Below are 15,637 nucleotides of genomic sequence, written 5' to 3' on the forward strand. Positions count from 1 at the left end.
TTTTTCATATGTTTTTTTTTTTTTACAAATGCACACAACTTTGCATTTACTGTGAAAGATTATATAAAACTGGGGGCAACAAGAAATGTTGTAGTTCAGCCACCAAATGTTAATGATCTCTAACTTTAAAGTTTTTAAAGAATGAACTGAAGAAGCCTCTTGGATGAAAGGTGAAATGTCTTCAAATAGCTTGAAGAGTCCAGTCACCTTCTGTCATTATTAAAAGCCTACACAGACTTAAAGATGCTGATTTAGTTTAGTTTAGTTTTTTTCAGAAAGTCAACAGTATGGTATATCTTAAAAGTCGGTGTAGAGAAATGATATTTCTCAGACAAATATTTGGCTTGTTACACATAGAAATGCAAATTTGGGGACAAGTGGACTGTGACTATTCCTTGAGTTACCAGATGTTCCAAACTGCAGGTTGTCTGCGTCTCCTGTAACAGCATGTGCCATTATGTGTTGATGCAGCATGGCTAAATCAACCAGCAAGACTTGTCCAAGTCTGTTTGGCACCAGCTCTGAGATGGCCTCCGCAATTAGGAGTCCACTGTCACTGCTTACGCTCTGTCACAAAACTTTCACGGTAATTTGTTCTCGACTTTCCAAATAATTAAAGCAACATCACTTTTGACATGTAATGCATTGTGTACACTCCTGTATGCCACTGCTATCTAACAGCATAAAGCAAGGCTTTCCCCTGCTGGCCTTTTATCGAGCCTTAGGATTGCTTTGCATTTCAAGGAGGTCCCACATCACTGCATTCATAAACAGAGACAGCAATGAGCAGGAAGAAAAGCAATTTATTGGGAAATGTTTTCCACCCCTTGGCTTAATAAAGTGGCTTAACATGTGTGCATGAAAAAAAAAAAGCAAGAGTGACAACGTTTGTAAGTTAGAAATGGATGTTGAAGACGTAGAGATCTATGCATGAGCTGGAGATACATTGACTATTAAATATTAAAATGGTTAAAATGGTCTCTTTTAAAGTAGAAATGAAACACTAGACGTCTGTATAAAGACATCATGGTGTGTTGCTCTCTAAAACGTACACATATTTAACGCTGCCTGTGAAGCTGCATTTAAGAAATAAGTGCCTAAAGTTAGACTTACATCAGTTTAAGCACTATTAGCATCAACCAGCCAATAAACACAATAATTGGCAGGTTGACTGTGCTGGTTGGTTAAAACCTTGAGCACTGAGTTCTTAAATCCAGCTTCACAGGCAGCGTTAAATATGTGTACGTTTTAGAGAGTATGGCTCTATAGTGTAAATTAGCCTTTATATATGATATGTGTTTCATGTCCACTTTAAAATATTTTTTCCTCTCAGTACAGAAAAGGAAAGGCAACGGCCGACCTCTGAAAGGATGGTGAATAAAGCAATACAAGCATCACGAGATGGATCTCTCACTGGAGGAAGAAGAGCTCTCACAATCAAATGCAATCATTCCCAAACTCACTGTCAGAAAAAAGAAAGATTTTAAGGTAGGATAACTAAGCAAACAAGAATAACTGAAAACCAGTGTTATTAAGAACTTATTACTATAGCAACTACTTTCTGTGCTTTGATATTTACCATGATTATGGTGCACTTGTTAAGGTTAAGAGTCATAAATCGACCTACCATGTTTTCTACACGCAGTTCATAAGGCATTGGGTTGTAGACCATGAGCTGCACTTCACAAACATCCCCTTGAACCCACTGGAAATCTAGAGAAAGATGGACATAAAAACATTAGATTTTAGTGGTATTAAAACCCAGGTGCAATTAATGGTAAAATCCACCATAACACTATGACGCCATTCATGACCAAAGGCAACAATCACTGTTTAAAAAAAACAAACAAACAACCAAGACTTTTCCATTCCTGCTTGATATACGTTTTCAGCTGTTCAATCAGTTTGTTGCATCTTTTTCTTTCATTACCAAACAGGAAGTTAATTAAAGAAAAACTTCCTGGATTTTTCAGCTAAGCAGTGATGACGTATACAATGCCACACAAAACGTATATCACTTTTTTGATTAGATGACAGATTACAAAAGGAACTTGTTTTCTTTTCGTATGCTGTTAAAACCTGTGATTCCCCAACAGTAAGCAATCTGTGCCTAAAACTAGCTTGTACGCATTTGCTTGGATCTAATGGTTCAACTAATTTCCATGACCTCTCAGTAAAAGGGGGAGAAAACCTGTAAGAGGCTGACAATCAGTCACACTAACCATGACAAATGGGCAACAGCTACGCACTGACACATTCCAATAGACAAGAAACAGGACAGAGCAGAAGAGCAGATCCTCTTGTTGAGCTTGTAACACACACCTTTAAGTGTACAAGGGCCCAGAGTGACTCTAAAAAGGCTGTAAATTTGATTCCTGTGGTCGTCAAAGCGGCACAGATTTCCTGTTCTTCCCTTGACCTTCTGAGTGACCAGTGATGCTCCAACCACACTTCTATATTTTCAAACATAATGATAGCGAGTTTGATAAACTACAATTTTGCAAATATTGACAGTATAAACTTTAATTCATAGGTTTCCATTTCTAAAAGCAATGAATTCTGTTTATTTACTGGTTTGTGAGTTATCAACACCATTCTGATGGTTACTTAAGCTGCAAGTAATCAGGGCTCGCAAAATCGCTAGCCCGACGTCCCGGAGCTAGCGATATCTCCGGTCGGGCGACCAAAATCTATCTCAGCCCCGCCCGTCGGGCTATATGATAACCCAATGTTTCAAAAGCTTTGGTAATGCTTGTACTGTGTGGCACAGCTATAAGCATCAACTGAATGGCTATTATGAAGCCATCATTATGAAAATGATGTTTACAATACTTAACATGAAGCACTAAACTCAATAACTTGAGTTTATTATATAATATTACACTACAGAATATTTCTAATTAACTAGGCAGCCCGTTCTCTTGATGATACTTTAATTCTGAGGTCAAGTTGAAAGAAAGGCAGTTGTGAAATGTAAAAATGAGGTGAGAGGTCAATTATGACATTAAATTTCAATGCAAACTATAATGTCATATTTAGAATCCCCATATAGCATTCCTCTATATACCTCAATGTTATATAAACAATAGCAGTAAGAAACAGCATGTAGCATTATTATAATTTTGACCTTTTTATTAGTCTATTGACTTTAAAGTAGACTTTAAAGGAGAGGTCAGAGGTAAACATCAAATCCAAGTGTTTTTAGAGAACTTTCTATATTCTGACAACATGCACCACACTAGGAATCATAGTTTTAAAGTTACAAGGCTTTTTGTCAGCAACCAATCAGTCAACCAATAAATCATTAAGTCCTTGGTGGAGGTAATAATGGACAATGATGTTGCAAATGGGCTAATGTCAGAGGAAATTTAGGTCATTTTTTTCAAATCAATATTATGATTAAATTTAATCTGACTTGCTAGCATATTTTGACATGAATCCATATGGCACAAATACGAATGACAAACAGGTCGCAGGACAACGGCACGGCTGGAATGGGTACCTGTCAGGTCCAACATTAACTGGATATGTTTAGCATTGACCACAATAATTTGCTAAGTTATGATGATTTATGAGTGAGAGCAGTCTTCCCGTTGCTGCAACATACACAAGTATCTCTGAGATACCAGCAGCTTTGACTAGACTACAGTATTTGAAAGAAACAAGAAAAGAAATCCTTGTGTGTTAATGTTATCAGAGTGGACCTGTTAAAGACTCTTTTGAGAAACCGCTACAGCTGTGTAACACAACAGTAAACACACTGTGGGCCATGTTATGAATACAGATTGTGTGGCACAAAATCCACAGTAATTTGAATTGATGCATGCGCTCTTTAAGGCTTGATGGATTTCTTTTTCTTTCTTTTTTTTTTTTTTTAAATGGGTCATTGTTAGTTCACAGAAAGAAATTTATTAAGCTGTTGTGATGAGCTACCAGCAGTGATATTGAGATCAAATTATACTAGAACTTAATTAAAAAGATTCCAGAGAAAAAGGTTTTTAAAGGGCAGGGGTAAAAGGTGTGCTCGCATTATGGTTTCTGAAAAAGATTTTCAAAGTACCAAACAGTCAGGAAATGATCAGAGAAATTCATCAGGCACTGAGAACCTGACAGAAAACATTTCTCCAACTTTGAGAGAAAACTATCCATGATTCCTGAATAAGATATTTGAAGTACTGGGGGTGGGGGGTTAAACGCATTGAAATACTGCTGCAGTAGTCCCATCTCCATTTTGAAATGTAACACATTCTAGTCCATTTGGAGAGCCCTTTGCTGTAAATAGACTTGCAAAAGAGGGCCTTAAAATCCTACCTCAGACCCTGGCAGGAAAAGGGATTTATGGAAGGCAAACTGCAGCCATGCACCCTGGGAAATTAAGCTAGTCAAAAGAAAGACATCTATAATATGAATGTCTGGAAAGTCCCACACAACCTCAGGTCTGGCTCACAGGCATACTCTTATAGCCAGCCAATTAAGTGTGAAATACACCTCAGAAAACAGGGGAAAAAAAGTGGATTGCTTCCATCTTATTTGTGTTGCTTCAGTCTTAGCTCCTCAAGTGACCATTGATATTCAGCACATATCTACAAAGACTTCATCTCTTTCAAAACTCTTTTTACTTCCCACCTCAGCTGCTTATAATGAAGTACAAATACTTCATATTACTGTACTGAAGTAGAGTTTTTAGGCATCTGTACTTTTCTTAAGTATTTATTTTTGTCAACTTTCTACTTTAACTCCCTACATTTTTAAACACATTTGTGCTTTTTACTCATTACATTTTCAAAACAGATTTACTTGAGGGAAAGTTTTATTTCATTTTAATATTACTCTTATTACTCTTTCTGGGTCGCAAAATAAACTTTTAGCATATTTTCAGGCGAGAATGTGGGTGTGTAAACTTCAAATGTAGCTGAGCCGACGAGAACAGCGAACTCCCGGCACATCCTTTTCAAACCCCCGCGGTCTTTCGCTACTCAGGTTAAACATGATAAGTCACTTAGATAACCTCAAAATGTTATTGTTTGATGTTTTTCAGTTTATTAGTTCCTGAGTAAATCGCTGTGGCTGAGATTAAAGCTATTAGATTAGATTAAATAATTGGGGGACAGCTATAATGGTGACATTTAACTTACTTTAAATAAATAAATTCAAGTTGTTTGTATATGTATACCCCCCCTTTGAATGTCTCCCTAATTCTGAGGTCTCAAGGTTGGCAAGTATGCATAAGACACAATCCTATTGATGTGTCTATCATCAGCTTATCATGCACAAAGAGATGAAAGAGAAAAAACATAATTTATGCATCATTAATACTACTATACTCGGGGCAAAGCTGGGCCAGAATTACTCTAAAAAGCATTTTTTTGGTGCAGATGTCCATAAATTCTGGTCACGGTACTTTAGCATCTAACCAGCGTTACAGAAGAGGAGTGAGGATAAAGGGAGTAATGTTTTTTTGTTTGTTTTGTTTTAAATTGGCAGGTAAAGTCAAATACAACATCTCTTAACAGCCCAAAAAATATTAGCAAACAAAATGTTTGTGTCCTGCATTTCCCAGGGAGAGAAGAGTGTGAGCTAACTTCAGCCAGAGGTGGAGGAAGATGTAGGAAAGACAAGAAAGGTTAAATTTTAAGGTAAATGCTGCTCAGTGGCATTTGACAAACTGGAAATTTAAAGCTGTCACTAAATGTCCTTGTTTTTTAAAATCAGATATTGGATCTGTATATGACGTGAAGTTGTGTTGCTTTAATGTTGTCCTGCAAAACAAACTGTGGTATACTAACTTTGTCTTATACAAAGGTTGCAGGAAAATACAGGCCACTTTAGCATGGAATAAGTACGTTAGCTTGTCATACTGTGGGGAATTTACAGTAAAGGACTTTGTGTTCACGGTCATAGTTGGGTTATGTCAAGTGTAGCAGAAATGATACTTCAGTTTATTCACACAATTAATTCAAAGCAACAGCATCACCAACAGAGGCTGGCTGATCAAAGCCTGTCCACAAAGAAAATCTGCTGGAGCTCACAGCAGAAAATATCCGGTCCTGAAGTCTGACGTCATTAACTATGTCTGGGCCCAAACTACGCTGCAGGTCCATAAGTCAAACGATCACTGCAGCATTACTGGGAGTTGAAAAACTGTCTAAATTCTTTCATCTTTAATAAAATGATCAGCGTTGCTGCTTTACCAGGTGTAGCAATTGAGTTTAACATCCAGGCATCCATGAAAACAGAATTTATTCAATTTAACAGAGTTACAAGTTAGCAAGAAGTTAGCTCGCTAGATTCCACCTAAACATGATATGCCATGTACTGACTGAGAGACTCTGAAAATTTTAAACGCACAGCTCTGCTATCACTTCCAACATAAATGAAGACAGGAAAGTAAACAGCAGTGACGTTTGTAGGGTTACTGAAGTTGGGCTAGCTGGTTTAAAATGATGTGCTATGTGATTGCTAGCGACACAGCTATGTTAGCATAACATAAACACAGTGAAGGGAGGATGAACGCTAACTTTTTTCCACTCTGTAAAAGTTAACGTGACGGTTCCCGATGGTTAGGGACAAATGGAATCGCGGGACAGGATACCGTAAGTGGACCAAACTTCAGTCAGGAGAACAACTGAGATAATCCATCCACAATACAAGGTCAGTCAAGTTAGTCATTAATATACTGCTGCATGGGCTGGGCTGTAGTTACATCATAAGGTTTTAAAAACTGAGTTTTAAAATGATTAGCGGTAATAAAAACAGAGAGGCCAGCAGTGATCACTGACTAAACAGAAGATGCAAATCATAAAAACATGTTAAAAATAACAACAGCCTTATTAAACGCAGAGTAGTTTGGGCCCGGAAGCAGGGTTTATCACGTCATCACTTAAAGACCGGATTGTGATTCTTTTCCCCACACAAAGCCACTACAACCGATTTTAGGGTTGCCTCACCTGTTGCCCCATCTCAATTTAACCCTCGACTTTGCTCATGATTCTATTAAGGTGTTAACGCAAAATTAAAAAAATAAGACTGTGTATTCCCATGTTTTCTCATTTATTTTAGTACTATATTAATATAGCAACAAGATTCAGTTAGCTTTGAAAGAAAAAAATGGTAGAAATGTCCTTCAAAGAGCTGCATTTCAGAGCCTGTACATTTTCACTTTTACTTGAGTAAACAAAAGTCAAACATTCCAGTGTTTGTTAAACTGTCTCTCATGTCCCGTTAGAATATTTTTTTAATAAACATTTTAGAGATAAGATGTTAGGGGCTGTTACTGCACCCCACTGTGAAATACTGTATTTAACAATCAGCAGCATTCATCTTTTATACTAAATTATATATGGTCAGCATATGAAATTAGAACCAAAGACTGGACCAAAGCTTAGTTTCTGGGCCTGTTTAAAAGTATTAATAGTCATTAATTCCCCCAGATGAGAAACATTTTTAAAGCAGTTTTTTTGACACTGTAAATGAGAGAATTTAATCGAATTTAATCCTTTTGCTATGTGCCATTGTCCTTGAAAAGGATCTGTGGTTTTATATGACAACTTGTGTTTTCAGCTTCTAAGATGAACCTCCTATTATCAAACGTCAAAAATCCAGACAGGTTGATGTCTTGTTTTGCCAAGTTTGTAATTTGAAGTAACAATTTCTAAAAATACCTGCAATTGCCAGCAGCCCTCAGCCTCCTAGTACAAACACCTGTAGTGTCAATTTCAAAATCCAACATCACCTTCTTCTCAAGCTGACTTCTGACCTTTAGGTCAAGGCCACGGAGATTTAAACTCGTCTGACATTTTAACTACATACACTTACGGTACATACATACAGTATCAATTTGAAAATCCTGCATCGTGGCGTTCTCAAGTCACAAAACACACAACATCCTGAATGTCCTTCAAGAAGTGTGGAGAACTCAAATGAAATAGACAACTGCTAAGTTTGGAGACTGATGTAAAGTTAGCCAACACAGCACTGCAGCATGTTGAAAGATCTCAGTCTCAGCTTAAACAATACAGACTGTCATCCAGAGACAGCATCACAATTATCATTTGCATTGTCACATTAAAAAGCCAATATTTTCCTAATTTATTATCTCAGTAACCTGCTGACCCACAACTTACTGCCTTTTACACTGACTGCACTGGTTTAGAATGGTTAACTTTGTCCAACAGCTCTCTTTTCTCATGCCATAAGGAGCTGTAAAATTAATCTTTCTAATTGTTTTGAAAATGCTTTGAACAATAAGTAATCCTCTAATACGCCTACTGTCTCCCCTAAATTAGCTTTTGTTTGCTAATTTCGACAGCAGCACTTGAAGCTCCGCAGTGTGAAATTCCTGTTTTCCCCCTTTGGTAACATTTTTGTAAATGAAACTTCAAACAATCCAAACAACAGGAAGCTTGATGTGGCAAAGTTAGGAGGCAGGTGATCAAATCTTACAGTGCAGGTGGCATTCAGGACTGAAACGAGCCATTTGTGACTAGACTGACCAGGTGTCCCACTTTATATGGGGACTATAGGACAAGATGTCTGTTCCTCGGGCACCTTTTTAATAGCTCTGATTTCTAAACATCAACACTACAGACATTTTCAGTTTCTGCAACGTCTGATATTTATCCAATGGCTGCAAAGAAAGCAAGGAGGGCTGACTTCTAACTCCATTAAACTTCATAACTCCTGTTGTTCATGGATCCCCGGATGTTAAACTTTATTACAACATCTGAAAGAGCAGACTCACTGATCATTTTATTCCAGATGAAAGAATTAAGGCCATTTTTAACTCTCAGTGATGCCACAGTTTTGATTTTGGGAACAGAAGAAGATTTTGGATCAGGAACTGACTAAGACTTAAAAGCTAGATTATTTGTCTGATAATTCCATTCAAATGTTCCAAAAGGCACCACAAACAGCGACAGCAGCTTATGTCAGCATAACTGCCAATCAAAACAGCCGTGCCCCTCACTTTGAGGGTTACCAGTCCCCACCATTTCACAGCTTTTGTACCAGACTGGAAACATCTATGGGAGTCTATGTGGATTGACTCGCTTTTGAAACCAGGTTTGGACACTTCAACTATGACCCAACACGGTGGCATCTTCACTAAAATCCTAATTGGACTTACCTATTTTCTTACAACGCTCCTCTCCTCTGTTGTGCATGATGATTGGTGAGTAGATGAAAGGGCTAGCATTGGATATATTCTGTCCCAGCAGGCCTTTCACTTTATGGGGCCGCAGACTGACGGGCAGATTAAGGAGCTTCACAGATCTATCGACGAAGAAACAGTGGCATGGGTTACCGTATTTTTCCACAAGTATTCAAGGTTTAAAGTTCCTTAATGATCATTTGACATGGCAGCAATATAACAATAATAATAATAATAATAATAATAGATTGCATTTATATAATGCTTTCAACACCCTCAACGCGTCGCCCAATATCTAGGCAACCTTTTAAATAAAGTTATTTACAACTGCTTATGTCATATATGGTATTTCAAAGTGTTTGTGATGAACATTCATATTTATTAGAGCACACTGTTAGAGAGAATTATGGTACTATTCGTTGTTAAAAGTTACAAGTTCAGCAAAACAAAAAAAGTACAGGAACTTGAAGAAAGTGTGTACTCCACTCCTTACATTATACACAAACAATTGCAGGAATCAGAAATATCTGAATCTTAAGTTATTTATAAAAACAATAAAAAAATAAAATAAGGAAAGGGACTGTGCAGTGGTGGTGCAGAAACTAAAACCAATGAAATTAGCTTCAATCTGATACCTACAGGAGCTCACCGTCTGCTTTGAATTAGTGGAGAAAAAATTGAAGTGACAACAGTTAAGTATTTAGACATTCGCCAAAGTTTCCTTCACTTCAATGACTGTCAGTTACACCATATGAAGTATGCTTGTTAACAAATCAGTCAGTGCTTGAATAACTTTTTTTAAAGAAAGCTTAGGGCTTATGATGTGGATAAAAGCATTATGTTACTAATTTATAGGACAATTCAAAATTTGATTAAATGACCGGAAAGACAATTGGTCTGCGCCATTCGTCTCCCCTTGAAGCGCATATTTGAAGAGTATGTGGTAAATCATCAATTATCAGTTAAACTTTTCAATGACAAAATTATGAGTGTGTGTGTGAATTTAATGTTATGCTATTTTATGTGCGATGTCCCACTCATTTGTCCAAGACAAATTTCTGTCAGGGGAGACAAAGGCTAAACTAATCTAATTTTATTGCAAGCAGTGTGGCAATAATTAACATTAATTTAAAACATTGTAACTCATCTCTCAAGCGTCTGACCATCAAACCATAAAGTGAAGGGATCACTTGATCAAAGTATAACAAAAAGTCCGTTTAACTTCAGGGACAGCAGTCTCTCCAGACAGAAAGCATAAACCAATGTGGATCCATTTCACTTATTTTGTTGTGACAAAATGTGCACTGGAGAGGCAACATCTTACTTTTTTTTTTCTTTTTTTCTTTTTTAAAGAAAGAAATCGAGCCACGCTGGAGTAACATTAACTAGACTGCCACCTTACCGAACAATAGGGAGCTTTGTGAAGGGCACTGGAGGTAGCTTCAAGCCATCAGGAAGGGTGATAATCTCCATTCCACCAGGACACTTGGAGGTGTAGTTCTCCAGACTCTGGGTGACTTCTTTCTTCTCTATAAATGTAAGAGCGCATCACAGTGAAAAAAAATCCATGCCCCTAAAGCAAACTAAACATAACTCTGTCAAGGTCAAGAAAGTAACAATTACAAACATGATGAGTCCTCTACACTGGTGCTCACATCTTTGTGTCCAACATAAATTAAATGGCATCATTACTGACTTCTGAGTTATTCCCTCTCAGCACTAACAACCCCAGTCTTAAAGAAAAATTATAGTTTATAAATTGTACCATCAACACCTGCTCACCCAGCCACAGGATGTACTTCTTACAAGTGTGTCCACTAAGGGAAGACTTGGAAATATTTTATACACATCTGTGTGCCTTTAGGAGGATTAGGAGTATGTAAGGGGAGGTTCTTTGACAGGCTTTTTGTAATGGCAGATGGTCATGTTCGTAGACTCTGCTAGCCAGCAAGCAAGACAGACACCTTCTTGAAGTACCCAGGTAGTGTAGTTTGCAATGACAGCAGGATTGTTGTAAGTGGTGTGCATCATTCTGGTTAACCAAACCAAATGAAAACAAAAAGAGCCACTTAATGAAAAGACCAGTTATGATCAGAGTGAAAAAAGGAAGAAGAAAAAGGGAGAGTGGAGCAGACAATAATTATATATAATAATACATTAATGAATAATGTTACTGCATCTAGCAACAAATTGTCTTTTGCTTATATCAATAATTAACATTAGTGAACTTAACAACCAGAAGAGACTAGTATCAGCTCTGAGTGTTTATCCTTTTACTAGCAACTAACTTGGTGTTAAATATGTCATTAAATAGAATTTAACTTAAGTATCACAACAATGCTGATTGCAATAAATTTGTTAACATCACATTTCAAACAGACTATATTACAGACTTTATTAAAGGTGTATAAATTAAAAAATTAAAGATAACTTATAGATAGAAAAACATTTTATACAAGCTGTAGACTGAATAGAAATGCTAACAGGGCTTTGGAGTTGACGTCACGCCGCAATGTATTGTGGGAGCGCGACGCTATTTTCCAGGTCCACAAATCAAAACAGGTTCCTGAGTTGGAACGACGACTACAAGAAAGATGCTTAAAAGCAGCTCAAAAGAGAATGGACTGTACAGGGTGGGCCATTTATATGGATACTCCGTAATAACATGGGAATGGTTGGTGATATTAAAGTCCTGTTTGTGGCACATTAGTATATGTGAGGGGGCAAACTCCTCAAGATGGGTGGTGACCATGGTGGCCATTTAGAAGTCGGCCATCTTGGATACAACTTTTGTTTTGTTTTTTTTCCATAGGAAGAGGGCCATGTGACACATCAAACTTATTGGTAATGTCACAAGAAAAACAATGGTGTGCTTGGTTTCAACGTAACTTTATTCTTTCATGAGGTTTCTCTTTGTTCACAGCCATTGACATGTCGAAGAGGTTAACACGTGAGGAGCGGATCAAAATTGTGTTGATATCTGGTGAACGCAGTAACCGGGTCATTGAAGCAGATTTCAACGCAAGACACCTTACGAAAAATTGGAACAGGACCCTCAGTTCACGCAGAAGATTTTGTTCAGTGATGAGGCAAACTTTTATGTGAATGGTGAAGTTAGCAAACAAAACCACCGCTATTGGTCTGACACTAACCCACATTGGATGGATCCCTCCAAGACTGTTGGAACAACAAAAGTGATGGTTTGGTGTGGTATATGGGGTACAATGATAGTGGGTCCATTCTTCATCAATGGAAACCTCAAGGCCACTGGATATTTAAAAATTGCTACATGATGATGTGTTTCCCTCTTTATACACTGAAGCTAGCACGTTCCCTGAGTTTTTCCAGCAAGATGGTGCACCACCACATTATGGGTGCCAGGTCCGAGCATTCCTAGATGAACAGTTTCCTGGAAAGTGGATTGGTCGTCGTGGGCCAGTTGAATGGCCCCCAAGGTCTCCCGATCTGACCCACTTAGACTTTTATCTTTGGGGTCATCTGAAGGCAATTTTCTATGGTGTGAAGATTAGAGATGGACCGATCCGATATTACGTATCAGTATCGGTCAGATACTGACGTAAATTACTGGATCAGATATCGGAGAGAAATAAAAAATGTAATCCGATCCATTAAATATCAAAAAAGCACCTCACAAAACTTGCGACATGGTGTAACTCAGCCCATAACCATAGTACGTCGGAGCAGTGTGCTCACGTGATAGAGCAGCTGTGTGTATTTGCAGCCTCGCTACCAAACCGGCATTTCATCTCCGAGGAAGTGATCCCAGAGAGAAATAAAGCAAGTGTGTAAGTTCATCTCTGAATGTTTGTAAAGCATTCCCGCTTTAAGCTTAACAACCGATATATGGAGCGAGTGCCTCTTCTCTCTCCCTCCCTCTCCTGCTGCTACTTCAATCATGAAACTGCTTAATGATCAGCTGATCAGCTTTTCTGTCGCGAGTCCATCTCTCTTCTTTGTTTTTGGCCCACTTTGCACCAGAAAGAAGAAACCAGCGGCTGAACAACAGCAGCACGTTTAACCTTGATAATCTGTTGTTACCTTGATAATCACTTTAAGCATATTTGCACTGCAGAAGACATAATGTGGATTGCACAACACTGGACATTATATTCTTCATTTCCAGTTAATACTTGTACAGCTGCTGTTATTGTGTATATATTTATTTATATTTCTTCATACATTCTTATATAGTTCTATATTGTGTATTGTGTATTTTGTTGTACAGTCATTTTATTTTCAACTTTAATTTATATATTTTATCTTATTCTTTCCCAGTTAAATTTACCCTTCATTCTAATTTGTGTTGTAGAGTTATTTCCTTTTTAACCTTAATTTATATTTTATTCCTTCCTAGTAAAATTTACCCTTTTTAATTTTTCATATTTATTTCCTATCTTATTCATAGCCTTTTCCTTTTTTGTTTTCTTTAGGTCACGAGCAGTTGTCCAAGCATTTCACTGCATATCGTACTGTGTATGACTGTGTACGTGACAAATAAAATTTGAATTTGAATTTGATTTTTAGAATTTATTTAATATTACTTTCTACTAGGGGTGCAACGATACTTGTATCGATATTGAATCGTTCGATACAGTGCTTTCCGTTCGGTACGCATATGTATCGAACAATACAAAATTTTTAATTTATTTTATCAACTTTCCTTCTGACGATGCTGTCTGTGTTGGGCGCTCAGTGGATCTGCGCTCGACAGTGCAGCCTAGGCGGAGTAGTCGAACGCAGATTCACTGAGCGCAGGGCAAGCTAGCGAGACACAAGTTAAGCTCTCCTTGCAACATGGCAAATTGAACCTCCCCCACCCTCATTCAGATCTGGCCTTTGGAACTATCTTGGTCTTCATGTGAAGCATGACTCTGAAGGTAAGCGCGTCATGGACTAAAATAAAACAGTATGTTGGATGTGCCATGCAATGCTCAATTACATTGGTGGGAACTAGTGTGTTAGCGCAGTTAGCTCGTTAATGTGTTGGCCGTCCAGCCCCACGCATGGGGCGATCTGCGGTAGCTCGTTAACAGAGATTTGCCGTGTTGTGGCGTTAACGTCATTTCAACGAGATTAACGCTGACAGCACTAGTGGGAACACAACGAATATGACTGCACATTTACTCCGACATCATCCTAGTGCAAAGACAAGTGGAAGCAGACAAAAACAAGCACAGATGCTACAAACTTTACCCGAGTCATTTAGACAGCCGTTAGCACATGATTCTCCTTATGGGGACCTGATATGTTTAATATGCTGCTGAGAATATAGCCCAGAAGAAGCGTATAGTATAGCTTTTATTTTGGAAAGAGCCATTTCTCTGCAATAAACTCTCTTTTTCAAAGATGAGTGATTCCTCAATCAGATATATATATTTTTTTATTACTTTGTTGTTTCAGCAACATTAAATTTAAAAACTTTACTTTTGAATTAAAATATATATTTATAATTTTAATAAATGACAAATTAAAAAGGCATGAACATTTTCTTTTGTATCGAAAAAATATCAAACCGAACCACGAATTTTGTGTATCGTTGCACCCCTACTTTCTACACCAGGATCCCTTTCTACGTAGCTGACGGCTGGTAACTGTTCAGGGGCGGATCTAGCAAAGTATAGCCAGGGGGGCCGATAGGGCATTAACAGGGAAAAGGGGGCAGAAAGACATACTTTTCTTTCTTATTCTCATTTAAAATGTCTAGCTTTCATTAAATAATTATCTGAATCTTACACCCAAAGTTTTAATCTGATGTAAAGTGTATAGAAGTCCATTACTGTATATAGTAACTATTAAGTCCAATATACCCTAGCAAGCTATAGTACTTTTTCGTTTGGGAAGATACCATCTGTGCAGTCTGCAATTCTGTTGAAGAAAGATGTTGAATCTATTTATTTTTTTTGAAAAATAATTTATTTCTGTGCATTTTTTTCCCCCACGCTGCATCAAATTAAAGTTGATTACGTCAATTAAGAATCATGAGGTGGGGGGGGGGGGGGGGGGGGGGGGGGGGGGGGTTCCCTGTTTTGTTTTTTTTGCTGAGAGTTTGCAACCCTATTAGTTAGGTTGCTTACTATTTCTGCTAAGTACTCTTTAAAATACCAGAATAGGAAGGCTGGAGTAGGTTTAAGTTTATTAGATTGATCAGTATTGCTGAACTATGAAATTTTTGGGTGCAGTGTATTTTTTGCATACAGGTATAACAGAATAGCTTTAGTGTTGTTGTTTATTTAAACTTGAGTATGAACTTATACAAAATGCAGCAAGATATTTTAAAAAAAGTTTTATTGATTAAAAAAAAAAAAAAACACTATTGGATTCATATCGGATATCCAAATTTATGATATCGGTATCGGACATAAAAAACTGGTATCTTGCCATCTCTAGTGAAGATACGAGATGTGCAGCACCTGAAACTACGGATACTGGACGCCTGTGCTGGCATTTCTCCTGCGGTGTTGCTATCAG

The 15,637-nt window shown here is 37.6% G+C and overlaps 1 protein-coding gene across 3 annotated transcripts in view; it reads right to left on the reverse strand.

Moving 5' to 3' along the window:
• trappc9 (trafficking protein particle complex subunit 9) overlaps window positions 1-15,637 on the reverse strand; it is a 242,605-nt gene that overhangs the window by 189,953 nt on the left and 37,015 nt on the right. For all 3 annotated transcript variants that reach the window (XM_080863780.1, XM_080863781.1, XM_080863782.1), the window contains 3 exons: window positions 10,551-10,677; window positions 9,125-9,270; window positions 1,628-1,713 (listed from right to left, as the gene is read on the reverse strand). In XM_080863780.1, the coding sequence (XP_080719906.1) occupies window positions 1,628-1,713; window positions 9,125-9,270; window positions 10,551-10,677 (359 nt within the window). The remainder of the gene's footprint in view (window positions 1-1,627; window positions 1,714-9,124; window positions 9,271-10,550; window positions 10,678-15,637) is intronic.

The sequence above is a fragment of the Rhamphochromis sp. 'chilingali' genome, assembly GCF_963969265.1.
Source record: "Rhamphochromis sp. 'chilingali' genome assembly, chromosome: 17".
Taxonomy (NCBI): Eukaryota; Metazoa; Chordata; class Actinopteri; order Cichliformes; family Cichlidae; genus Rhamphochromis; species Rhamphochromis sp. 'chilingali'.